Raw genomic sequence first — 27378 nt, forward strand, 5'->3', positions numbered from 1 at the left:
TATTCTATTTCAAATGTTCTCACAAATGACCTGTGCTTTGTCCGTTAACGTACATTTTTGAGAGCGCAAAAATGAAGAGAGGGTGAAGATGGCGACAGATTCCAGACTCAGATTCCGGCACTGGCACCCTATGTGTTCTTCCTCATCTCCCTCCAGCAGCTATCTCCACTTTCACCCTCCCCTCCCCCCACCTTGCTCCATCGGCCTCCACCTATCATCCACCTGCCTCTGTTGCCTAACTCCACCCTTCCCGCTCCCCTACCTGATTCAATGTGCCCATCATCCTTCCCACATCCCCCCCCCCCCCCCAATTGGTCCTCCAATCACCTCTGGCCACTGCCTCACCATTCTCCCTCTCCTCTTTCTACTGGCCATCTCCCCTCTCCACTCTTAGTTCTGATGCAGGGTTACAACCGGAAACATCGACAATTCCTTTCCTCCCCACAGATGCTGCCTGACCTGCTGAGTTCCTCCAAAAGATTGTTTGTTGCTCCAGATTCTAACATGTGCAGTCTCTTATGTCTCCTCTAGTGACCTCCTTACTGGAAAATGAATATATAAGGATTAGGTTTCTGATGTCTTTACTCTGTGAAACTTTTTGCTGACATCAGGATCTACACGTGTACATGAACAGCTAATCTTGATATTTTCAATAAAAGCAGTTAGATATATTAATCCAAATTTTTCTGCAATTGCAAGACTAGTAATATACATTGTAAATTATATTCCCGTGTGCCAATTTGTCCACTGATAACTTGTTCCAAGATTTTCTGCTTTTACATTGTTATAATTGCTCCCAAACCACCTTTGTTCGTTAAAAATCTTTTAATCAATCTGCTTGGGCCTTGGTCTCATTTCCTGCAGAATATTTTCAATGGCCAAATTGCCCAACTTCTGTTCAGCTGCTGAAGCCCAAAATCCAAAGCCCACACATAACTGTGCAAACTCCATTCCATCCAATCCACGCTTTCCCACTGCCTTTCAGCCTTATTCTGCACACCATCCCCACCCATTTTCTTTCACATTTCTTTGAATACAAATGCACACAAATATATTATTTAAAATTAAGGTTATCCCTTACTAAAAGAGAATTTGACAATCTGTATAAAGGCAACAGAGCACACAGCCCATATTCTGCAGGTTTGATAATTATAAAACTGCAGATTAGTTGGAATTTTCAGAAAGTGGTTCAATGCAACAAAAGCTCTCTTTCACTAATACAAATGCTTTGAAACACAAAACATAACAATATTTCATCTTTTGTTCATTCTACTATCAGCTTGGCTCTCAGTGCTGATTTAGAAGGTCGTAGGTTCTAGCCCCTACAGAAAGAGTTAAGCACAAAATTGGCACTGATACAGAGGTTGATTAAATTAATTAACTACCACAGGAAGTAGCTGGATCAAATAGCTTAAATGCATTTAAAGGGACAGAAGATAAATATGAAAGCGAAAGAAAAAGATGAGTTACTTGAAGTGGGATGGAGGGAAGACGAAAATGAGCATCAACAACTGCACTGTTTGTTTCTATGTTGTAAATTCTATATAATTTCATGTAATATTGCTGTAGTGCCAAGGTGTGAGTGATTTTTTTTAAATAAGATATCTTTATTAGTCACATGTACATCGAAACATACAGTGAAATGCATCTTTTGCATCAAGTGTTCTGGGGGCAGCCCGCAAGTGTCGCCACGCTTCCGGCACCAACATAGCATGCCCACAACTTCCTAACCTGTACGTCTTTGGAATGTGAGAGGAAAGCGGAGCACCCAGAGGAAACCCATGGAGTTAAGGGGAGAACGTACAAACTCCTTCCAGACAGCGGCCAGAATTGAACCCGGGTCACTGGCGCTATATAGCGTTACACTAACCACTACACTACCATACCATCAAGGCTCCTAGCACAAGTTCAAGTAGATGTAAATCATATTATGATAGCTTTTTAAAGTAGAGAACTTATTCAATGTCTTGACTGCAAATCCTTCCCAACCAGAAATTGATCAAATCAGTTCATGAAATCTTACCAGTTACAAATTTTCCCTTGAGCATACACATAAAATAATTTTAAAAATAAGGTAGTGGTGTACTCTATTCTTAAATTATGATGTGTAATGGAAGGATTAATAGGCTGAGTATTTCATATTTCTCATGGCATGGGAGACCATTCAATCCACAAAGTCTATGCTAGGTCTGACAGCAATCTCATCAATTCCATTCCCTGTGATCCATTCTCTCTCATATGCCCATCTCCATTTCACTCTAATTTATCTACCACCCATCGATATGAGGAGTAATTTACAGTAACCAATTAAGTTACCAACTGGCATGTCTTTGGAATGTGAGACAAAACCAAAAGCAATTGTAGAGGCTGGAAAACCTAAATAACAGAAAATATCTAAGATACTCAGCAGATGAGACAACATCTGTGCGAAGAGAAACAAAATTAACACTTCAGGTCAATGACCTATCTTAAGAATTTAATGGTGAAAGATCAATGACCTGAAACAACTTCTCTCCACAAATGGTCTCTCTTCTCAACCCCCCTTCAGTTGATGAAGTGCTGAGAACCAGACATCTGATGAACCAACTAACAGGTGATTAAGGCTCTGGAATGGGTATTTTGATTGCAACTAGTGATGGCTCACAGCTCCAGCAACCTGAGTTGTCTATTGGAGTTTGCATGCACTTCCCTAATGTGCTCTGGTTTCCTCTCACACCTTCAAGGCATGCTGGCTGGTGGCTTAATTGGTTACAGTAAATTACTCCTAGTATGGGTGGGTGGTAGAAGAATCAGAGTGGAGTGTAGATGAGCACGTGAGAGAGAGTAGGTTGCAGGGGTGAAAGGTCATGGGATTGTTGTGATAGCTGGCATAGACCCATGGATTGAATGGTCTCCTATGTGTTATGAAATTTGGGACTCCTGGGCCAAGTGGAAAAAAAACATTATGAATGTTTTAACCTTTGCCGGCTGTCAAAACTGCCAAGGACATTCATAAACATTCTAAAAACTATTAAAAATCAATTAAACAATAAAAAATTACAAAGTTAAATTTTAAAATAAGAAATTAAATCACTAAAACATTCATAAACAATTAAAAACATTAAAGCAATGATATTCAAAAAAATTAATCACCTGAAATTTAACCTGCTTCCTTACACCCATTCACCTTCATTGGTACGAATGAACTGACCTGGCACAGGCCCAGCGGACAGATGTCATCGCACAACTGTTGGGGAACGCAGCAAGTTCCTGCTCCACCCATGGACTCCAAAATTGGAACTTTGCCAGGATGCTGTCATTGGAGCTCAGACAAAAAGTTTACTACTTCCTCGGAGTCCCAAATTTCCTATCACTAATTTTTACTTGTTCATTTTTCAGGATGGGAGAAGCCAGCATTTTTTTGCCCATTCCTAAATGCCATGAGTAGGTTATGCTCAGCCACCTCCTTGAAAGGTTGCAGTTGTTCCAGTGAACGTATTCTCACAAGTCCGTTGAGTAGCGACTTCCAAGATCGTGATCCAATGATAATGATGACATGGTAATATGTCTGCAAATCAATATGATGTATGACTTGGAGGGGAAAATACAGATGGTGGTTTTCCTATGTACCTGCTGCTTTTGGTGGGAGAGGTTTTGTTGTAATAGCCAACATGAGGAAATGCAGTGCATTTTCTCAAGGTTACACATGCAGCCACGTTGTGACAGTAGTGCAGGGAATTTAGAGTGGGGGATGGAGTGCCAGTCAAATGGGCAGCTTTGTCTTTCCTCAGTGTTGTTGGTGTTGCACTCATCCATTTAAGTGGAGAATATTCTGTCATTCTCCTGCTTTCTACCTTGAGTGGAAAGGCTTTGGTGTGTCAGGAAGTTACTCACTGCAGGATTACACCCTCCAACTTGGTCCACTTTATTTATCTGGCTGACTCAGTATTTGGCTATGTGGCAGTGCTTTACCTGGCTGGTCGATGTTTACTCCTAGGATATTCATGGTAGGTGACTTGACAATGATAATGCCATTGAAAGTCAAGGTTTAAACACAATGTATTAGATGTATCATTTCCTGGTATGTTTGTGTTCAAATGTTTCCTGCCATTTGCCTGTGCCTTACATTGCTCATGTCTTGCAATACACTGCTTCATTTCTTGAAAAGTTGCAAATGGAACTGAATAGAGAGTGAACAAAGTAACTTAATTGACTTTGACCATCAATCTACCTGTGGCAGATGCATCAGTCACAGTAGCATACGTAGAAATAGGCACCACACAGTCCTTGTGGAAAAAAAGTTCCATCTTCACACCAAGGACATTGAGTTGTATGGAATTATAGACATCCAACAGGTGCTATGGACCATCAGCAGCTACAGAAAATGTACACTACACAATCTACCTCATGACCTGGTATATCCCTTACTCAACACTAGCTCAATGAGTAGTTCAGGAGAACATGCCAAGAGCAGCACAAGGCATGGGTGACAATGAGGTGCCAGCCAAACAATTCCCAATGGAGGGAATCCAGGCCATCAAGATCTTGCAACATCTATCATCAAAGATCGCCACCATCCAGGCCATGCCATCTTTTCACAGCTACCATTGGGCAGGAGGAACAGATGCCTGAAGTCCCACACCACTAGGTTCAAGAACAGCTACTTCCCTTCAACTATTTGGTTCTTGAACCAACCTGCACAACCCTAAACACTACCTCAGTATAGCAACACTATGACCATTTTGCACTCAGTGGACTTTGTTGTTTTTTGTTCTAATTGTATAATTTTGTATTTCTTGTATAATTTTGCATAATTTATGTTTATGTTTTTCTTGTGAATGTTGTGACTCTGATGCTGTGTCCCTATGATGCTGCTGCAAGTAAATCTTTCATTGCACTTGTGCATACATGTACTCGTGCCAATGACACTAAACTCGACTTTCATCTCAGCCGGCTGTATTGCTTATTATTCCCAATCATGTGTGTATGCTGGCTCTTAAATGTACCCCCTCTGTTCCAGCTACTCCAAAATGAAGAATTCCTAACTTTTCTTAATTCATTGTAAAACATGATATTGATCATATCCAATTCCGATTCATGAAGGGAAAATACAGCTCTCATCCCAAGCACAACGATGTCAAACGAGGCATGCATGAAGTAAAGATGAAATTAAAAAGACATTGCCCATAGAAGTGGCTAATGTCAAATTAGCAAACGGACACCAAATGAAATAAATTGCCCTGAAAAGCCATTAAGATAATTCCCTTGCACAATTTATATAAAAAAAGTTGAAAATTCATTTAATTTGGGATATTGTACATCTTTCTGGGTGTTTTAATGCCCTTTGTTCAACTGCCAATTTTTTGGCATGATTTTGGTGTGCTGGCACCTATCTTCCAGTATAAAATTTCTCCAAATGACATCAACAATAGTGTGACATGCAAGATTTATCTGCAGCCTGATTTTAACCTCATCGGTCTTAAAAACATGGCAGTTCTTAGTTACTTACAGAACATCTGGCTCTGAGTAACTTGACTTTGATATTATTTAATATGTCAACGCACATACTTAAATCTTTGCCTATAATCTCATACAATCTCAAATTCAGCACCTCACATGTTCCTAAACCACTTTGCTGATTGAGGGCAGACTCACAGTCATTCTTAGTTTCCTAGACTCAAGACCATTTCAACAGTTGCTGCTAACGATCTCCGCCACATCACAGTTTGCTGCCTACTGCTGTATTAAGAAGGTCATCCATACTTAAGAGAAGATTTTATCTACTTTGCCTTCAGCCCACAGGAGCAGAAAGAGTCAGCACAGATATTTGCCTGCATTGCAGGCTTCCCTAAATTGCAATCATTCAAAATCTATGGTATTCTTCATCTAGTGGCCTTCTTGGCATCCTGCTGCCAATAGAACCTGGCCGTACCTCTGGAGTGTTTCCATGGTCCCTGCACAAAGAGCATGTTTCCTCTGGGTGACATTTTTTTATGAGCCTGACCATGTCACTCTGAGCTCAGAATACACTCACCCAATCTCTCTTCCAAAAGCAATGCTGCAATTCCCATTCCAGCAGCACCCATTCACCCAGTGAGTGGAATAGTGCAGCTTTGATTGTGGTGTGGCCTTTTAAGGGCTGATTGCCAAGGTCACAGCTGTTAGTCTAAATGAAAGGAGCTGCAACAACACGCAAAGGATCAAAACAACAGCACGTGAGGAAACAGACACAGCACTGCGCCGCATCCAAAAAGTTGCTCTGGGAACCACGCAATAGAAGATCATGCTGGTTATGGGCTTTTAAGATGTGTTAGGGTGATACACAACTGTTCTAATGCCATTAAAATGTAGTAAAGCAACTTCTCAACCATAAATTGTTCATGGAGTTATATTTAGTGTCATAGATGCTACTACAAATGCATAGATCAAATGGCAGTACGTGAATAAAGAACATAAAAACAAGCATTTTACATTAAAGCACAATTTAAATTTAAACTCTCCATGTACTAAATCAAAACAAAGTGCTGATGCTGGAAATCTAAAATATAAACGGCAAACTGGAAACGCACTGTCGCGCTTCAGGTAAAGAGACGATTCACTTGCACTTCGAGCACTTGAGTGTATTGCATTCATTGCTCACAATGCACCTCTTCTACACTGGTGAAATTAAATGAAGATTGGGTGACCACTTTGTGAAGCAACTTAATTCAGCCTGCAGGGGAGACCCTGAGCCTGCTAGCACTTCAATTCTCTTGCATGCTGAGTCAGTGGCCTCCTGCAGTGTCCCAGTGAGGCCCAATGTAAGCTGGAGAATAGCATGTGATCTGTTGTATGGGCATGTTGCAGCCTTCAGGACTTAATAATGAATTCAAGAAATTCTCTGTTTGTATCAGAACTAGACAGTACTGCTATAAGGCTATCCATCTGTAATATTAACTCAATTTTTCTCACTCCACAGATACTGCCTAATCTGCAGGGCATTTCCAACATTTTCCTTTTGGTTTTAGTTCTAAGCAACAGCTTTTGAATGTCCTTTTGTTTGTTTCCCCTCTCTGTAACAGGCCTCATTAATCTATCAATCAGCAACACATACAAAATGCTGCAGGAACTCAGCAGGCCAGGAGACTGTCAGCAGACTGTCCTGATGAAGCGTCTCGACGCTAAATGTCAACCGTTTATTTCCCTCCACAGACGCTCCCTGTGCATCACCATGACAACCACGGCTTCACTTCATCAGAGATATTCCCTTTGTCCTATCCATCCCTACCTTCTCTACAATTTGAAACTATAATTTCTCACTTTCCCAGTTCTGATGAAGGGTCTTCAAGGTGAAATGTTATCTGTTTTCATTGCAGAGGTGCTGCTTAACCTGTTTAGTATTTCCAGCATTTTCAACTTTTTAGATTGGTTGTTCATGCGATCAAGAACAACAGCAATCTCTAACTGAATGTTTGCTGTTTTAAAGGTATGAAACTGTGCTCATTGATGCAATGATTCCAGCATAAAGAAACCTTTGCCAGCAGTTCAGCACAGTTAGTATGAGAAAAAAACAAATTCATCAAGATAAAAAGCAAGAATGGTCACACTCTTACAATGTATCCATAAAGATAGTTTTCACTAGTTTAATTTCCATTGCCCCAATCAAAAAATGCTGCTATAAACCTTAATGCTACATCTCCATTCAAGAAAGAAGGAAGAAAGAAATCAGGGGTCTGCAGTTAAATTAACTCAACATCAATTCTCAAGAAAGTAATGAATTCCATTATTAAGGAAATGGTAAGGAAGAGGATAACATGGACAGAGTCAACATGATTTGTATGAAAGGAAAAGTCATATTTATTGGAGTTGTTTGAGGATATAAGTCACAGGATTGATAAAGGGGAAACCAATAGATTGTGTATCTGGATTTCCAGAAAGCATTCTGTAATCTGCCACATAAAGACTTGTGATTTTGAGGGTGACATATCAGTATGAATAAAGAATTGATTAACGATTAATGTTATAGAAATAGACGAGTCAAATAGTGGAGTGTCTCTGGGGTCAGTCCTGAGGACTCAGCTCCTTACAATCTACACTAATGACTGAGGTGAAGGGACAAAGTATAATTTATTCAAGTTTTCTAATGATGCACACACATGCGAGAAAGGAAGCTGCAAGGTGGATTTAAAGGACCGGCAGAAGGATCTATTCAGGTTCATTCAGTGGGGAAAAAGATGGTAAATGCAGCATAACGTGAGGTTATCTCCTTGGGTATGTGGATTAAAAAGGCAGAGTATTAATTAAATGATGTAATAATTGTATTGTTGGTGTTTTAAGAAATCTTGGTGTTCTTGTTCCTCTTGGCATGCAGGTGCATCATCAAGTAATTAAGACAGCAAAGGGAATGTTCACCTTTATTGCATGGGAGGTGGAGTACAGAAGTAAGGACACTGTTGAAGGCTTTGGCGAGACCATATCTGGAGTACTGCATTCACTTTTAATCGCTGTATTTAAAGAAGGATACACTTGCCTTAGTGACAGAATAGTGAAGGTTTACGAGATTAATTTCTGAGATGAAGGGGTTTGTCTTATGAGCAAAAATTAAGCAGGAAGGGCTTTAACTCTGCAGTTTAGAACAATGAGAGGTGATGACATTAAAACATAGAAGATTGTATGGAGTGTTTGCCCTGGTGGGAGAGACCGGAACCAGAGACAACATTCTGAGGATAAGGATTAACCACTTAAGACTGAGAAGAGGATCCTAAGTCATTAAGTACATTCAAGACTGACATTGATCTTCTGCACCACAGATGAAGCAAAGGTTATAGGGAAATCAAGCAGAAAAATGAGGTTGACATCAAAGATCGATGAGCCCTGAACTTTCTGAGTAGCAGAGCAAGCTCATTGGGTGGCAAGGCTGACCCCGGCTCCTACTTTCTTACATCTCCTGTGTTAACTAAGAAGTACTTAAATTTATCAAGGTTCCAACTGTAGTCCCAGCACAAACCTTCTACTTACGAAGCAATACATCAAAGCCAAATTTATAATCCCACGTAGATACTAGCTAATAACTAGAAATTCAAAGATCTGTATAACTAGATTCTTTCCCAAGTACTCTAGGGCAATACATAACCAAATTTTGCATGCAAAACTGAAAGTCATTAGATATGGCTCACTTGCAATCTTTCACCAAACTGGTTTCAAATCAAATAGGCACAATGTCAAAATAATGAATGGTTCTGCAGCATTCCCATAAATTTAAAATCTCCTGCAGGAGTTATTCAGCTTTTACCTTATACCATGATGGCATCATGCTGTTGTGCTATCTCAACAACAACTTCTTAAAATGTGCCTTTAATGAAGCAAACCATCATGAATCAGAGTCAGGTTTATTATCACTGACACATGTCGTGAAATTTGTTGTTTTGCAGCAGCAGTACAGTGCAAGACATAAAAAAGTTACTATAAGTAACAAAAATAAACAAACTGTGCAAAAGAGGAAGAATGAGGTAGTGTTCATGGAACCGTTCAGAAATCTGATGGCAGAGGGGAAGAAGCTGCTCCTCCAAGGAACATTGTGTCAAACTTTGTTTGATAGAGTAAAAAAAAATTAGGGTGGACTTAGTCAGGCAAGTAGGTTTTAACAAACATCTTAGAGAAGGAAAACCAAAGAAGAGGTTGAGATAGAGAGAAGTTTAAGGAAGGAATTCTTGAGCTTAGGGGATTGGCAGCTAAAGATAATGCCACCAATGATGGTGCAGTTTGCAGGAGTTGCTCAATATATTAATGGACCACTCATTCCAGAAGTGTTCATTAATTAAAAATATTTAAAAGTCAGAATTAGAGAGGAGCTCAGCTATCTTACAGTTCAATACTACTGAGGTAACTGAAAGCAAGATAAAATTTTTAATGTAGGGACATTGCTTAACTGGGAGATGTATAATTCATCAAACATGAGTGAATGGGACAAGGCAGGCTAAGATGTGTGCAGCACAGTTTTGGATGACTTCATGTTTAGAGAGGATAGAACAAAAGCCTAGGGTGTGTTGGAATAAGCAAATGTAAAGATAGCAAAGACAAGAACAAATATTTCAGCAGCAAGCAAACGCATGGAGCGCCAGAATCAGGCAATGTTACAAAGATGGAAATAGGTAGGCTTATTAATGGCCATGAATCATGGGTCAATGAAATAGGCACGTTGACCCACAACATCCATGCTCACCTACATTATACTCATTTATATTAATTCCATTTTCTACAACTTGGGTCTGTAATCCTTTATGCCTATTCAAGTGCTTGTCCAAAATCTTCTTAAATGTTGTGAGAGTTTCTGTCTACGTCACTCCTCAGTGCCTTCCAGCTTCCAACCACTCTCTGGGTGAAAAAAAAACTTCCTTAGATTCCCTCTAAACCTCTTAGCCCTTATTCTAAACAAATGTCCTCCACTTTTAGACAGATCTGCTATAGGAAAAGTTTCCCACTATCCAGCCATATTCTGCCCCTCATAATTTTGTATACGTCATTCAGGTTCCCCTTCAGACTCTGCCTATCCAACCTTTCTATCCCAGGCAACATCCTAGTGGATCTCCTCTGCATCCTCTCCAGTACAATCATATCCCTCCTTTAATTTGGACACAGTATTCCAGCTGTGGCTTAACCAATGTTTTATATAGTTGTATTCTAACCTCCTTGCTCGTGTATTGTGTGCCATGGCTATTGAAGGCATGTATCCCAAATACCTTCCTAACCAGCTTATCTACCTGTGCTACTACCTCCAGAGCTCCCTCAGTTCTTCAGAAATCCCTGGCCTTATTAGTCCTCCCAAAATCCATCATTTCACATTTTTCAGGTCTAAATGCTATCTGCCATTGCTCTGGCCATTTTACCAACTTATCAATATCATCCTATTGCCCAAGAGTACCCCCCTCACTATCAACAACACTACCAATTTTAGTGTCATCTGTGAATTTACTAATTATAGCTCCTAAATTCACATCCAAATCATTACTGTGTATGACAAACAGTAAAGATCTTCCCTTCAATCCTGGCTGTTCACCACTGGTCACAGACTTCCAATGTGGATCATCCCCTAACAAAACCATGCTGACTGTTTGATTAATCCCTGCCTATCCAAGTGTAGATTAATTCTGATCCTCAGAATTTTGGTGTGGATTTGTCGCCTATTGCTCTTTATGGGCTCAGATTAAACACCAAAATTGTCATCAGTCTGATTCAGCTTCAAGCAGCTGCCAAAGAGGGGAAGTGGAGTTAATGGTAAGGCAACAAACTTTGTAATGGAGATTGATGACAATCACTTTGACCTTCCTACTAAAATTGTCAACTGTGGATCAGTTGGTCACACTCTCTCCTTTGAGTTGAAGGATGTGAGTTCAAGATTTCACCAGAGGCTTGAACACTCTGGAGTGTTGCATTGTTAGAAGTACCACCACTTTGATGAAATGCTAAACCAAGACCCTCTGCCCTTTCAGATAGACACTACAGACCTCTCAGCAAGGGAGTTAATTCCTGTGCCCAGGTTAATAATTATCCTCAAAAACACATAATAAAGAATTATTTGATCATTATCACAGGGCTATTTGTGGGAGCTTGTGTGCAAATCCTGTGATATTTTTCCCACACTGCAACAGTAACAATACTTCAAAATGTATTCCACTGATTGCAAAATCCCGAGGAAGTCCTTTGGCATCACAGACAATATAGAAATGCACTTTCTAAAAAGTTCTACTGCTAATAGCTAGTCCAACATTAACAACATTAGTCTGATCTATAGGAATACAAGTACTGGAACAGCCAGTCACAACTCTCTTGAATCACAAATTATCTGAGCAGTCAGACTGCCCACAAAAGCTACCAATGCAGATTTCCACTTACAAACCCATCAAGGAAGCTCTGCAGGCAGAAGTGATATTCAGCTTATAAATACACTTGCAGATTTGCAGCAAGAACTCAAAATATTAATAGACCAGTCATCCAGTGGAGCTTATTCAATATAAAGGGCTTGTATCACCTTTCTCTGAATGGCATTTTATTAAATTCTAGTATAGCAATTGTGTTAAGTTTAATACATTCTCTCATTTCACATTAAATAGTCTCCCTTTTCACAAAGCAGAATAAAGTTAGAGTTATCAATAATTTAGCCATATTCACGTGATATTATGAGATGTCAAGTAATTTTTTAAAAATCGAGTGTTAATTGCAGTTTTAATCATATTGTTAAACAACAGAAAGCACTTTGTCTTTGAATTTAATAGACCAATGAAAATCACTTTGCTTTCTTCAATGGTCCAACAAAGAGATTGCAAGGTATCAGATAAAAGGTTTCCAGGGACTTGCGATAGGCTAAGTGGCCTGAAACGGCTCCAGGGAAACATGGCAGGCCGGGTTTGGCCTTCAGAGTACCGTAAAATTTCTTTTTGAAAACCACCATTTTCTTATTCTCCGTTGTTACGGTTTGCAGGTCACGGGTGGAAGGGTCCATGTCAAAGTAGCTATGGGGGAAGGTGGTGGGGTTTTGCAACAAATATACCAGCAAGCAAGCGTTCCATAACAATGTGGCAGGTGGGCCAAAATGAAGCTGGGCACACCAGGGAAATATGACAAACTGAACTGTCCCTGCAGTTAGTACTCTACAAAACAATTTATTCATTTTTCTTAAGGCATATGATTAACTCAATAATTTGTAACTGTGTTAATTATAAATAATTCACAGATTCAGATATTATGTATTTGCAATTCAAAAGCATAATCAACGAAGAAAGCTGTAAAACCAAGAAAAAAACAAAATTAACTGTAGATTAGCAGTCTTATCCAATTAATTTTGGTTTTGCAAAATTGTAAATATGAGAATGTCCATTCTACAGGAGTTCAACTGATTTGTGCAGTGTGTGTTTCAAGACACAAAATTAGCAAAGCTGCATTCTGTTAACAAATAAGTATGCAAAAGAAAATCAATAGCAAGTGAACAGGAAATCATTATCTACCCTATTAAACTACACATGCTATTGAAAGGGTCACACTTTGACTGTATTAAGACTAGGTGACTAATTTGTATCCTAAGTAATATATAAACAAAAATATCTACATTGTAAATACTACTATAGTCACAATTTATGATTTAAAACAAAACTATTAGCAAAACTTCATATTGTCCAGAATTCAACTGTTTGAAATAATGTGTACAGGAAACACTTCACATCACATATAGAGTTATACAGCATGGAAACAGATCCTTCGGCCCAACCTGTCCATGCCGACCAAATGTCTGTCTGAGCTAGTCCCATTTTGTGTTTGGCCCATATCCCTCTTGGCCTTTTCTATTGGCATCTTTTCTCTTAACTGAACAGTGACAATGGCATTCTCACCAAATGTGGACACTTCCACGCTATTGATCTTTATGGTTTTTTGGAAGGTTTCAACAAAAATTTAACAAATCTGCACACAACTAATTACATTAAGTCAATAATGTGCTATGAACAGACAGCAGTTTCACGTTACTTTAATGCACACTATACAGTTTTATCATTGCTAAAACAGTATTGTGTCGAAATCAAATTACTGATAATAGTAGGATGCATATTTTTTGCTGACTATGATGAATATTGAACAACAATAAACTAGTGTGTGTAAATTTAAATGCATTCAATCATTATGATGTCAGCATCTTAATACAACAATTCATTCATTAATCTGTGAACCTTTTCCCCCTCAGGCAGTTAATCAATTTAACAGTCTATTTTAACTAAAACCGCTGAGAAAATATAAAGGAAGCCTAAATTACTTCCCTGATTTGATGGTTGTATTTAAAACCACTCCAGAAACTGGTAAAATAAATTTTCTGCTTCCGACTATAATTTTTCACATTTTATTACTTTATTTACCAAGCAACTTTCTGTTTCACCACATTCATCAACAATCTTGACATTCTATTCACTTTTGTGAATGAAAAATGCTTTTAAGCCAAAGAAGTTGACCCAGATCACTATTCCCAAGAGATGGTTTAGAATAAAAACTAAATTCACAGGAATAGCTTCCACGACAGGAAGGAGTGATGAGACAGAGAAAGAGAATCAATATAGAGAAGATAAAGAAGGTTCAGTTATAAGCGACTGAATAAAAAATTCATTCCCCAGTTGTGAAACTTAGAAGCACAGAAGCAACAAAGTCAAAATAATGCAAATGCTGAAAATCTGAAACAAAAGCAGGAAATATTAGAACTACTCAGCAGGTTAAATAGCCTCAGTGAAAGAGAAGCAGAGTTAACATTTCAGGTCAATGACCTTTGATCTTGAGAAAAAGATAAGTTTGATGACTGAAGGAACAGATTAATTTATTTTATGAATATCTTGTAGTTTATATCACAAACTACATAAAAAGAGCATTTATGCATACCACACACAAAATGTTCTGTTGTGAACATGTTGCTATCAATGACAAGGTCATGCAGAACAGATACTTGAAAATACTTTATCATACATCAGAGCAGATTTTGTCATTTTTTGACTACAGCTTTGCTGAGAATGTAACTATACTTGTCAAAAATCACACCAAGGCCATGTGAGAATACTGATTACTGACCATTTATGCATCTTAACACTAGTCTAAATAATCTAACCTGTTACATGGTTCAGGACAACAATTCCCAAAATCTCCTAGTCAGATCTGAATGCTACGTAATGTTAAATGTAATCTTCTTCTGATGTGAGTCATGGAGACATAAAGCATGGAAACAGGCCTTCAGTATGCCAAGTCTGCACTGACCAGCAACCACTCTTTTACACTAATCGTATACTAATCAGCATTTATTTTTTCTCCCGACATTCTCATCAACTTAACCCCCCACCCCGCAATAGTCTACCATTCACCTCCCCACCAGGGATAATTTACAATCATCAATTAACTTAACAACCCACGTTTTTGGGATGTAGGAGGAAACTGAAGAAGCTGGAGTAAGTCCACGTGGTCACAGGGAGAATGTGCAAACTTCACACAAACAGTACTGGAGATCAGGATTGAACGGAGGTCTCAGACACTGCAAGGCAGCAGTTCTCCTAGCTGCATCAGTTTGCCACCCAATTCTCAAGGAAGGGTCACAAATTAGATACTTCTCACTGTAAACATGATTACCATGGATAAGATCTGCTGCTGAATAGTAATAGCTTAAGGTCTGAGCCGCTGTGTATCTTCCATGTAAATTTCACAGAAAAAAACTGTGGGAAATGGACAGTCATAAACCATATCCTGAACCCCTTCAAAGATGCAACTCTTTGGATGAAAGGTAGAAAGTGATTTAATGATCAAAGTACATTAGGAAAAGTGAACAATTTGCTAGTCTTCTTTTGGTTCAGCTTTTGGTTTAAGCCTTGTCAAGTGTACAACTTTATATCACTCCTCACAACTTTAGGCAGCATCTAATCTTAATTGTCAATAGACTTCTTCATTCCCCTTCCCTCCCCATTTATCCATCCATTGGTAATCACCCAGTGCTTATGCAATGTGGCATACTTGACCCATATTAAGACATTAGGTCCATATCTCAAGTTCACCTGTCTTCCATTCACCACTTTTTTCACACCTTGTAGAGGTTGGACCTAAGATTTTCAGGATAATTTGCAAAAGGGTTGGTTTGTAAATACCTTAGGTTCTCATAAATTCAAGCAATTTCTCTTGATACCCTTTCAGAAAGCATCAAAAGTACAGATGGCAGAGGAAATGTGAATTACCGACAGCAACTTCAGGATTTTTGAAGTGATTCTTATTGCAAACTAACTTGATGAGAGAGAATTTGAAAATTAGTTTGTTCAATTACCTTTACAGTTGTATAACACTCTTTTAACAAATGGACAGCAGATTATGCTGCTACCTCCAACCTGTACTCTGGTGTTGTCTGTGTGGAGGTTGCATATTCTTCCTGTGACTGTGGGTTCCCCACCTCCCACATTCCCCTCTCCCCATTCCCTGGGTGCTCCAGTTTCCTCCCACATCCCAAAGATATGCAGGTTGTTAGGTAAATTGGTTATTGTAAATATCCATATGGTAGAATCAGGGGTAGATGGTAGGCATGTGGGACAGAATAGGTCACAAGGAAATGAAACAGGTTTGAACAGCAGTAAAGGGAGCACTTCGAAATCCTTGCAGCTATTGTCTCAGTTTCTTCTGGCCAATGTCTGGCAAAGAGTGCCTGTGTGGATGCAGTCTTTGTTTCAGCTGTTAAGGATTTCAAGTTGACAAGATCATGATGCATTTGGCAGCACAGCATCATGCTCCACAGCAACAATGATGTGACGCAATGAGAACAGCTTATGACCTAGGAAGAGAAAAACAAGAAGGTGGTGTGTAGACAGAAGGGGATAAGGGTGCACCTTGGTCATTGTGGATGAGAAGAACATAGAGTAAGGGAAGGAAAAAGATGAACTTGTGGAAAACATAACCAGATGGGACACTTACACTGTTGCCCAAGGCTCCAGGGATGCCTGATACTGGGAACATTCACCAAGTATGAGGAAATGCAAATGAAATCCTGCAGTTCTCTCCTTCATCTCTTTGCATTAACTAGGCTTTCAACCACTCTTCAACCCACTGCACATTTACCCATAATGTCCCATCATTTTGAAACAAATGATCGGTTGAATCAACCCTCAGGTCTTAATAATGAACAAGATGTGAAAGTGACGTTAACCATTAAACTTAACTTGACACAATTTAAAAAAGGGAAACAAACAACACCACCTTCCCCTTGTTAGGCAATGCCACAGGTGTTTATTAAAAGATGATTGAAGGAGAGATATGCACTTGTTGGACCTTTTTAAGTAATCTGTCATGAGGATGACTTACTTCTGCTCTGACTTTCTAGGAATGTTGGCTGACTTTGACAGCTGGACCTCACTGACATGTTGCTTGCCAAACTCTCACCAAAACACCTTCTTCTTAGAAAGCCTCTCATGATTGAGATGACTCACTTACACTCTGATTTTATGGTTATTTAAGTCAATATGGGAACCTCAGATTTTTCCACATTTTTGGCAGGCAGTGGCCAAGGCCAGCAGTTTGCAAGTTGGGTACTTTGCAAGGTGGATCTGCTCTTCCATTACCTAAACAGGGCATTTGTGTGTTCCAAGGTTCTCAAGAGCATGCCAAATATTACTTCTCACCTTTGAGCTGTGAAGGGCCAGAGATTCCCAGGAGTCAGTGGGATGCTGCACTTCTTCAAAGCACCTTTGGGCATACACTTGAATCTTTTCCTCTATTCATTTACTAATCTCTCCTCATGACAGAGTTTGGAACAAAGTGTCTGTTTCAGGAGTCTGGTGTTGGGACATGAACAATGCGGCCTGTCCATCATTGTCGACTGAGTGCAACTCATGACTCGTTACAATGGGACCTTGACTACTGTTTCTGAGAACCACTCCAAATTCAATGGAAGGACAAGCAAACTAATATCAGTATGTCCCCCCCAAAATTCACTACCTCTCCCTCTTCCCAGATCAACTTCTGCAGTATTGAGGCCCTAGTCATAAACAGTTGGCTATGTTGGACAGGTCACATTATTCGTATGCCTAACACCAGAATCCCAAAACAACATATTTTATCAAACATCCATGTGCATTCCATTGATTAATTACAATTTCTGCAACTTGTGCTTCCTTTAGCTTCAACGTGATACATTCTATTTGGCTAACCAGACCATTCCCCATCTGCATAATAGAAATCTGTAGCAAGACAAATCCTTCCCCTACGTAAATGAGTGCAGCTTCAACAACCCCATCCAGGACAAAGAAAACACCTCATTCCCTCCCTCCAACACCAATTAACATTGGTTGCAATGTATACCATCAAAAAATGTGATGAATTTTAATATTTTTAAGTCATTTTAGCTTCTATCTTAATCACGTGTGTTTGCTCCGATCTTTATTTTGCATTCTAAAACCTTCTTAAAAGTTAATAAATTATGCCTTCTTAATTTGCAGTCTACAAGAGTTCTTCCATGTGATTGGATGCTCATCCGGCTTAATGACAACACTGAAGATTCAATTGAACTGATGCCTGACAGCAACAGATCACTAGATATTTGTGGAGAGGTTTTCTTCAAGGTTAGCAGTGAGTGTCATGTGTCATTGATTCACAATTTCTGCAAACTTCAGGTCAATGTCTCAGATCAATGACCTTTCATCAGAACTGATGATAATGAAAGGCCATTAACGAGAAAGGTTAACTGTTCTTCTCTCCACAGTTGCTGCTTGCCTTGCCAAATTTTCCAGCATTTTCTATTTTTCTATCACATACTTTAAGACAAAAGAACTATTGTCTCAATTATCTTTGAGTGATGAGTTGCAGAGCAACATTGAAATAGAAGATCATTGCCTTGCAACACTCAAGGTCAGGAAATAGTTCAAGGTACAATGCTTTATCTTTTCATTTGCTTGCTTTTCCTGAGAAAGAGAAAATCAATATTAAGCACTGGTAGAAAAAAAAGGACAAGAATTTCAAATAGCTGTTGGCACTTTCAGTACTCATAGAGTCAAAGAGTAATGCAGCATGGAAACAGGCCCTTCGGCCCAACTCATCCATGCCAACCAAGATGCCCATCAAACTGTGTGTTTGGCCCATTTCGCTCTAAACCTTTCCTATACATATACCCATCCTAGTCACTGTTAACTGTTGTTACCATACCTGCCTCAACCACTTCCTCTGACAACTTGTTCCATATACACACCAATCTGTGTGTGAAGTTGTTGCTCCTCAGGTTCCTTTTAATTCTTTCTCCTCTCAAACTAAACCTATGCCCTCTAGTTTTTGATTCCCTTTCCCTGGGAAAAAGACTGTATGCATTAGCCCTCTCTATTCCCCTCATGATTTTATACACCTCAAAAAGGTCACCCCTTCATCTCCTATTCGAGTTGCTTTTGTAACAAAAATATAATTGTAATAAGGGAAATTTCAGCTTTGTTGTACTATTATAAACATGATCTCTTCTTTGCAATTCCTTCCAGTTGTTCACATTAATTTTTCATTGTATCCTCTTGAAAACAAAAAATTGTACATTAAAATCCATTTTTTTGCTAAATACAGTTACATATTACAAAAGAACTACAGATTTATAACTTTTAAGTCATCAAGATAATTTGTGTGCAAAAATCATCTCCCATTGTAAAAAATTATTCAACAAATGGAGTTTAATCTGGTGTGAGGTGATGCATTTTGGGAGGTCAAACACAAGAGGAAAGTATAGAGTAAATGGCAGGACCCTTAAGAGCATTGATGTACAGAGGGATCTTGGGCTGCAAGTCCTTAACTCCCTGAAATTGGCAACACAAGAGCATAGGATGGTAAAGAAAGTGAACAGCATGCTTGCTTTCTTCAATTGGAGCAGTGAGTACAAAAGCTGGGAAGTCACATTGCAGCTTCATAAAACTTTGGTTAGGCCACATTTGGAATACTGTGCGCAGTTCTGGTTGCCACACTCCAGGAAGAATGTGGAGGCTTTGGAGAGGATACAGGAGGAGTTCACCAAGATGTTGCCTAGATTCGAGTGTATTAGCTACAAAGGGAGGTTGGATAAACTTGGATTGTTTTCTCTCAATCAAAGGAGGATAAGGGACAGGCTGATAGAAGTATATTAAATTATGAGAGGCATAAATAGGGTAGTCAGTCTTTTTTCCTCAGAGTAGAAATGTCAAATACTAGAGGGCACAAGTTCAAGGAGACAGGGAGAAAGTTTAAAGGAGATGTGCAAAGCAAGTTTTTATTTTACACGGAGAGTGGTAGGTGCCTGGAATGCACCGCTAGTGGAAGTGATAGAAGCAGTTACAATAGCAACACTTAAGAGACATTTAGACAGACACATGAACAGGCAAGGAATGGAGGGATATGGACAAAGTACAGGCAGTTGGGATTACTTAGATTGGCTTCATGATCAGCAAAGACTTGGGATGAAAGGCATGTTCATGTGTCTACTTTTCTATGTGCTATGTCAACTCCTGCATGAAACAAGTGAACAGGCTGCTTAAGAGAGTGACTGATACAATTGAGGTTGGATAGATAAATGAGGCATACTGTTCCTGTGCTGTATTGTTCTATATTCTATGTTCTATGACTAAGGAAATATAACATAAGGCAACCAAAAAGTATTTAGGTAGATGACTTTACCAAAGGATTTTGAAAAAGAGTTTGATTAAATTCCGGAATTGGCATCCAGCAATGTGTCAGAATAAAAAGGCTGCAATTTCCTGAGTGAATCGTCCATTTTAATTTCTGACAAACAAAACTGGATTAGCAGCACTACAAATGAGATGTGGACCACCACCTTCATAATGTGTGGCAGGCAACTCCCAAAAAGGCTTAATGTGATACCCAATGCTATTATTGATTAAACTTGGGAAATGAGATGACATTAAAGACCTGATGGGTCAGATGAATGACTTGTAATACTTGAGAAACAAAGGACTGCAGATGCTGGAACCTAGAAGAAAAACACGATGATGCTGGAGGAACTCAGCAGGCCAGGCAGCATCCGTGGAGAAAAGCAGGCAGTCAACATTTTGGGTCAGGACCCTTCTTCAGGACCTGTTAAAAGGCAAAAATGTCAACACATACTGGCTCTAACTTCTGGATTTGGAAAATATTTGTAGCTGTTTGTAGACATTTCACTCCAGCCAAAGGTTGTTCCAACTGAAGATACTAACATTTCAGCCATACAACATTTGTGCTACATTTCAACACCAATGAATAATGTGTTTGATTTCCAACAGTTGCATAGTCTATCTATGCAATATTGCTGAGGAATCATTCTCATAGTAAACCACCTCAAAGATCTGCAGCAAGTGTTCTTCCAATCCTAGAACAGATCGCCCCAAACTAAAAATCAAGTTTTTGATAAAAGAAACAGCATTGAAGAAAATAGGCCAAATCTTAGGAAACTATCTGCTGCAAGTACATTTTTATTAACAAGTTAGTATTTAATAGTATTTCTGAATTCACAAAATGCAATCATTGGAGACTATGCCATTAATGCAGATCCACTAATTGGATAGTTCAATTGGTATGGTTTATAGAATGCCAAAAAGCCTTTGTTATCATTAGAGAAATCCACATTTAGCACCTATACTCTTACCAGATGACAACATTATAGTTTCAGATTTGGATCTAGGACCAATTCTGGTTCAATAACATATGAGAAAATGAAATGATGCTGGGGTTTAACAGCCAGATTTTTAAGATTCATGGAAAATATTCTGCAGCCAGATGTGATTGCTGTTATATGGAATTTAAGGAATTGCCTAAATGGAAATATTTTCCCTTGAATCTCAATGTCTAAAATGGGAGAGCATCCATTCACACCTGTTTCAGAACCATTTTCCCCATTTGTCACTATTTAATTATGGTTTCTATATACCAGGTCTCTATAGACAACTCTGTATCAGCCAGTGAGTATAAATAACTGAAATTAAATAGAGGTACATAAATCTTGTGCAAATACCCTCCACTTCCTGCATCTTGGGGAAATATCTTGCTTTGACTGGGAAAGTATGTTGTAGTTTTTTTCATAAATTTTATTTTTTCTGTGCTTTAAATAGATTGTTTCAATAACATGCTTCAATTTAGATCACTTATAACAACATAGTTACCAATGGAATTACCCAATTACTGCCACTTATAAAACATTCTATATAACATCCATCATTTGACAAGTTGTGACATCCTCACTGACAATCAACCAGGCACACCTGAAGGATGTGTGCTTAGCCCACTGCTCTACTCTCTCTACACTCATGACTGTGTGGCTAAGCACAGCTCAAACGCCATCTGTCAATTCACAGATGACACCACTGTTGTTGGTACAATCTCAGATGGCGATGAGGAGGCGTACAGGAGTGAGATAGTTTGGCTGGTTGAGTGGTGTCGCAACAACAACCTCGCACTCAACGTCAGCAAGACCAAGGAATTGATTGTGGACTTCATGGAGGGGAAGTCGGGAGAATACACACCAGTCCTCATTGAGGAGTCAGTGGTGGAAAGGGCGAGCAGCTTCAAGTTCCTGGGTGTCAACATCTCAGAGGATCTATCCTGGGCCCAACACATTGACGCAATCACGGAGAAGGCACGTCAATGGCTCTACTTCATTAGGAGTCTGAGGATATTTGGTGTGTCACTAAAGGCTCTTGCAAATTTCTATAGGTGTACAGTAGAGAGCATTCTGACTGGTTGCATCATAGCCTGGTATGGTATTGGTTTATTATTGTCACTTGTACCGAGGTACAGTGAAAAACTTGTCTTGCAAACCGATCGTACAGGTCAGTTCATTACAAAGTGCAGTTACATTGAGTTAGTACAGAGTACATTGATGTAGTACGGGTAAAAACAATAACAGTACAGAGTAAAGTGTCACAGCTACAGAGAAAGTGCAGTGCAATAAGGTGCAAGGTCACAACAAGGTAGATCATGAGGTCATAGTCCATCTCATCATATAAGGGAACCATTCAATAGTCTTATCACAGTGGAGTAGAAGCTGTCCTTAAATCCGGTGGTACGTGCCCTCAGGCTCCTGTATCTTCTACCCGATGGAAGAGGAGAGAAGAGAGAATGTCCCATGGGTGGGGTCTTTGATTATGCTGACTGCTTCACCAAGACAACAAGAGGTAAAGACAGATTCCAAGGAGGGGAGGCTGGTGTCCGTGATGCGCTGGGCTGTGTCCACAACTCTCTACAGTTTCTTGCGGTCCTGGGCAGAGCAGTTGCCGTATCAAGCCGTGATACATCCAGACAGGATGCTTTCTATGGTGCATTGGTAAAAGTTGGTGAGAGTCAAAGAGGACAAACCAAATTTCTTTAGCCTCCTGAGGAACTAGAGGCACTGGTGAGCTTTCTTGGCTGTAGCATCTACGTGATTTGACCAGGACAGGCTGTCTGTGATGTTCACTCCCAGGAACTTGAAGCTCTCAACCCTCTCGACCTCAGCACCATTGATGAAGACAGGTGCATGTACACCGCCCCCTTTCCTGAAGTCAATGGCCAGCTCTTTTGTTGACATTGAGGGACAGGTTGTCATGACACGATTCCACTAAGCTCTCTATCTCCTTCCTGTACTCCGACTCATCGCTGTTTGAGATACAGCCGACAACGGTGGTATTATCTGCAAACTTGTAGATGGAGTTAGAGCAGGATCCGGCCACACAGTCTTGAGTGTATAGGGAGTAGAGTAGAGGGCTGAGGACGCAGCCTTGTGGGGCACCAGTGTTGAGAATAATCATGACAGAGGTACGCTGCCTATCCTCACTGATTGCGGTCCATTTGTTAGAAAGTCAAGGATCCAGTTACAGAAGGAGGTGTTGAGTCCTAGGTCTCGGAATTTGGTGACAAGCTTGCTTGGAATTATTGTATTGAAGGCAGAGATGTAGTCAATAAGCAATAGTCTAACGTAGGTGTCTTTACTGTCCAGATGCTCCAGAGCTGAGTGTAGGGCCAGGGAGATGGCATCCACTGTTGACCTGTTTTGACGATAGGCAAATTGCCGTGGGTCCAGGTTGTCTGGGAGGCTGGAGTTGATGTGTGCTATGACCAACCTCTCAAAGCATTTCATGATGGTGGACGTCAGAGCCAATGGTCAGTAGTCATTGAGGCATGTTACCTTGCTTTTCTTCGGAACCAGGATGATAGTGATCTTCTTCAAACAGGTGACATTGAAGCAGGGAGAGGTTAAATATGTCCGCAAATACTTCTGCCAGCTGATCAGCACAAGATCTGAGCACACGGTCAGGGACACCATCTAGGCCAGGTGCTTTCCTCGTGTTCACTCTCCGGAAGACTGATCTTGCATCCTCCACTGTGATCACACGTTCAGCTGCATTGGAGGCTGTCAGGGTGGATGGTGACAATCCACTTCCCTTCTGTTCAAAACACACATAGAATGCGTTAAGTTCATCAGGAAGGGATGCGCTGTTGTTAACTATGCAGTCCGACTTTGTCTTGTAGCCTATTATGGCATGTAAACCCTGCCATAACTGACGGCTGGTCAGGGACTCTATTTTGAGTCAGTATTGCCTCTTGGTATCCCTGATAGCTTTCCAAAGGTCCAGAGGCTGCAGAGGGTTATAGACTCAGCCAGCTCCATCACAGGCACAACCCTCCCCACCATTAAAAACATCTTCAAGAGGCAATGCCTCAAAAGGCAGCATTCATCACTAAAGGACCCTCACCATCCGGCACATGCTTCCTTCTCGTTACTACCATCAGGGAGGAGGTACAGGAGCCTGAAGACCCAAACTCAGCGATTTAGGAACAGTTTCTTCCCCTCCACCATCAGATTTCTGAACACTCCATGAACACTACCTTGTTATTCCTTTTTTTTTTGCACTATTTTGTAATTTATAGTAACTTTTATGTCTTTGCACCGTACTGCTGTTGCAAAACAACAAATTTCATGTCATATAAGTTAGTGATAATAAACCTGATTTCTAATGTTTTGAGCCAATTAAACTAATTGTTTTTAACGTCATTTACGATATCTGTGGCTATATTTAGCACATCTGCATTCTAAGGTTGTGACCTCCGTAACTGCCAAGCTCAATTTCTTTGCAATTCACTGAGCTGGAAATATGATATGAGTTACTTTTCGCAGGAATCCTGTGAGAAATGTAAAGAAAGTAGAAATTTTACCAGATAAAATTATGCCAGTAATTCATCCTTTTCAAAAACTAAATCCCATTCCAAGCTCCAATTTCAAGACTAGACCACTCAGAAAATTGTTAGCAATTAAGTCAGTAAAAAGGGAAATGTAATTCTTGGGCTCAAGGAGAATACTTTGTTCTTGCCCAGATGAAAAGCATACAATACAACAGCTGAATCTGACTGCTGTTAACAGTTGTTAAATATATTCCCTTCTATATCAAAGTTGAATAACTGTTTACCTGTGCACAATTCATGTTGATCATAGAAAAAACATTTTCATTGAGAACAACAATGAGGATTAGATTGTTTCACTATTATCCTGGAGCAACTTCCAGACTGCACACAGGTGGAAGTTAATTGAAGAAATCCTGTACTTGTGATCTAAATTGCCAACACAGCGATAGACGTACTACTGAAATTGATGCAAGCTATTCTACTTCCACCAGTTACCGCTAAATATGACAGAAAATATCAGGTGAGTGCATGCAGGTCAAGTGAAGACAAAACAACTTTCTGGTACTGAAAATATAATGTGTGTTAAGCCTCACCTTCAGAATCTAATAGCATTGGAGATTTGAACATTTAAAAATGGTTCTTTATGTTTTTCTTTCCAGTCTCTGCTTTCTTTTCATCCCATCTTCAATCCTAAATCTTTATTTTGCTTTCTATGTTTGATATATATCTAATGTATAATATCTGATTTTGACTCATGATTTCAATCTGTATGGTTGAAGAGCCTTATATTGCTAGCTTCCTTATGAACATCACAGATTCCTTGGATCACATACCCAGTATGAGCATGTCAGAGTTCAGAAGCCCATAAACATTTTGTGAGCAGCAAAGAGAATGGTAAGTGTCAATTCTTTGTAACTAACCACACAGGCCTTTCAATTGTGGCATAGAAAATACCAAGACTTCACATTATGAGAAAAACCCAAGTAACTTGGGTTTGGTTTGTTTTGAGAACATGGGATTGCATGGTCCCATAATTGAAGTTTCTTTGGTTATGAGTAGCTTGTCAAGTTGATAAAGGCAAATTGTTTGCAAGATGAAAAGGTCAAAAGCCAGAAGGCAGAACATAAAGCACACAAAACTTTTTGTCACAAAGAGGCTGCAGAACAAGTTACTGAAGAAACCTTTTAAAGGATGTCGCATTGTTGAGTTCAAGAAATAAAGAGCGATGTTCTTCAAGAGAGAAAAATTGAAAGGCTTGATGAGGTACTGGGTAGGTGAAGTTGAATTACGAAATAAAAGGGTGATGTATTGTAATGTATTTTTCACTTTCTAAAACTTTTATTTAACTAAATAGCTCTGCAGAACTATGAAACCTCTGCTCTTCTACAATTTTTACATATTTTGAACAGTGTTTAAATAAGTTCTGTGATGACTTGAATTATAATATTATAGTTGGTTAATGAAATATACTGAAAACAGATTGATTTAAATGAGCATTTAGACAATACTGGCTATGTGTGCATGAATCCTATGTCTGTGTGTCCTGTACTGTACATTTTGAGCTCCAGAAATCATTAGGAAAGCTCTGAAAATTGGACAGATGTTCTCCTGCAGGTGAATGGAGATAAATATCAGAGGACTTCACATCCAGGATCTCCCTTCCACATCTCATAGAGTCAAGGAGTAACACAGCATGGAAACAGGCCCTTCAGCACAACTTGTCCTTGCCGATCAAGGCCCATCTAAGCTAGTTCCATATGTGTGTGTTTGGCCCAACTCATTCTAAACCTTTCCTATCCATGTACCCGTCCAAGTGACTCCTAACTGTTGTTATTGTACCTGCCTCAACCACTTCCTCTGGCAGCTCGTTCCATATACACACCAACCTGCGTGTGAAGAAGTTGCTCCTCAGGTTCCTTTTAAATCTTGCCCCTGTCACCTTAAACCTATGTCCTGCAGTTTTTGATTGCCTTTTCCTGGGAAAAAGACAGTATGCATTCACCCTATCTATGCCCTTCATGATTTTATACATCTCTATAAGGTCACCCCTTCATCTCCTACACTCCAAGGAATAAAATCCTAGCCTGCCCAACCTTTCCCTTTGACTCAAGCCATCAAGTCCTGGTAACATTCTCATAAATCTTCTTTGTAGCTTAATGACATCATTCCTATAACGGTAACCAAATCTGTACACAATACTCCATGTGTGGCCTCACCAACGTTTTATATAACTGCAACATAACGTCCCAACTTCTAAACTCAATGGCCTGACTGATGAAGGCCAGCATGTCAAATGCCTTCTTCACCACCCAACCTGTAACACCACTTTCAGGGAATTATGTACTTCTTCTCCTAGGTCCCTCTGTTCTACAACTCTCCCCAGGGTTACAAAGAGTGCAGGGAAGTGAGGGAAGATAAGAAATTTTAAGAATAGTAATATTGGGCAGCAATGGGCTCAATACACAATGACTGTGATTGCAAAGAAGTATTTAAATGAATATATTCAATATGCAGAGTTGTTGGTACTTAATGTTGTTACAAGTACCAAGTCAGAAATATTTAGAAATCATAGTAGGAGAACGTCTGAATAGGCTATGTTACGACTGAATTCACAATCAGGACTGAGTTTTTAGCTTCTACTAAATACTAATAACTAAAGCCACTTGCTTACAGTTTATATGGAAGATTGGTAGAACTTTAAAAGTTTATTCCAAAACATCAATAATAATTATAGGATTTTATGTAATTAGAATGAAATGTTAACTGAATTGCTATAAACCAATA

At 39.5% G+C, this 27378-nt stretch overlaps 1 protein-coding gene across 12 annotated transcripts in view; it reads right to left on the reverse strand.

Moving 5' to 3' along the window:
• Positions 1-27378, reverse strand: part of LOC127578488 (dedicator of cytokinesis protein 4-like) — a 719988-nt gene that overhangs the window by 352346 nt on the left and 340264 nt on the right. Inside the window, exon 54 of one of the 12 annotated variants that reach the window (XM_052030591.1) lies at positions 21080-23858. The exons of the other annotated variants lie outside the window; for them this stretch is intronic. Coding sequence (XP_051886551.1) covers positions 23828-23858 — 31 coding nt within the window. The 3' untranslated portion in view covers positions 21080-23827. Of the gene's footprint in view, positions 1-21079; positions 23859-27378 lie in introns of those variants that run through there. 12 annotated transcript variants of the gene reach the window in all.

The sequence above is a fragment of the Pristis pectinata genome, chromosome 15, assembly GCF_009764475.1.
Source record: "Pristis pectinata isolate sPriPec2 chromosome 15, sPriPec2.1.pri, whole genome shotgun sequence".
In the NCBI taxonomy this organism is placed as follows: domain Eukaryota; kingdom Metazoa; phylum Chordata; class Chondrichthyes; order Rhinopristiformes; family Pristidae; genus Pristis; species Pristis pectinata.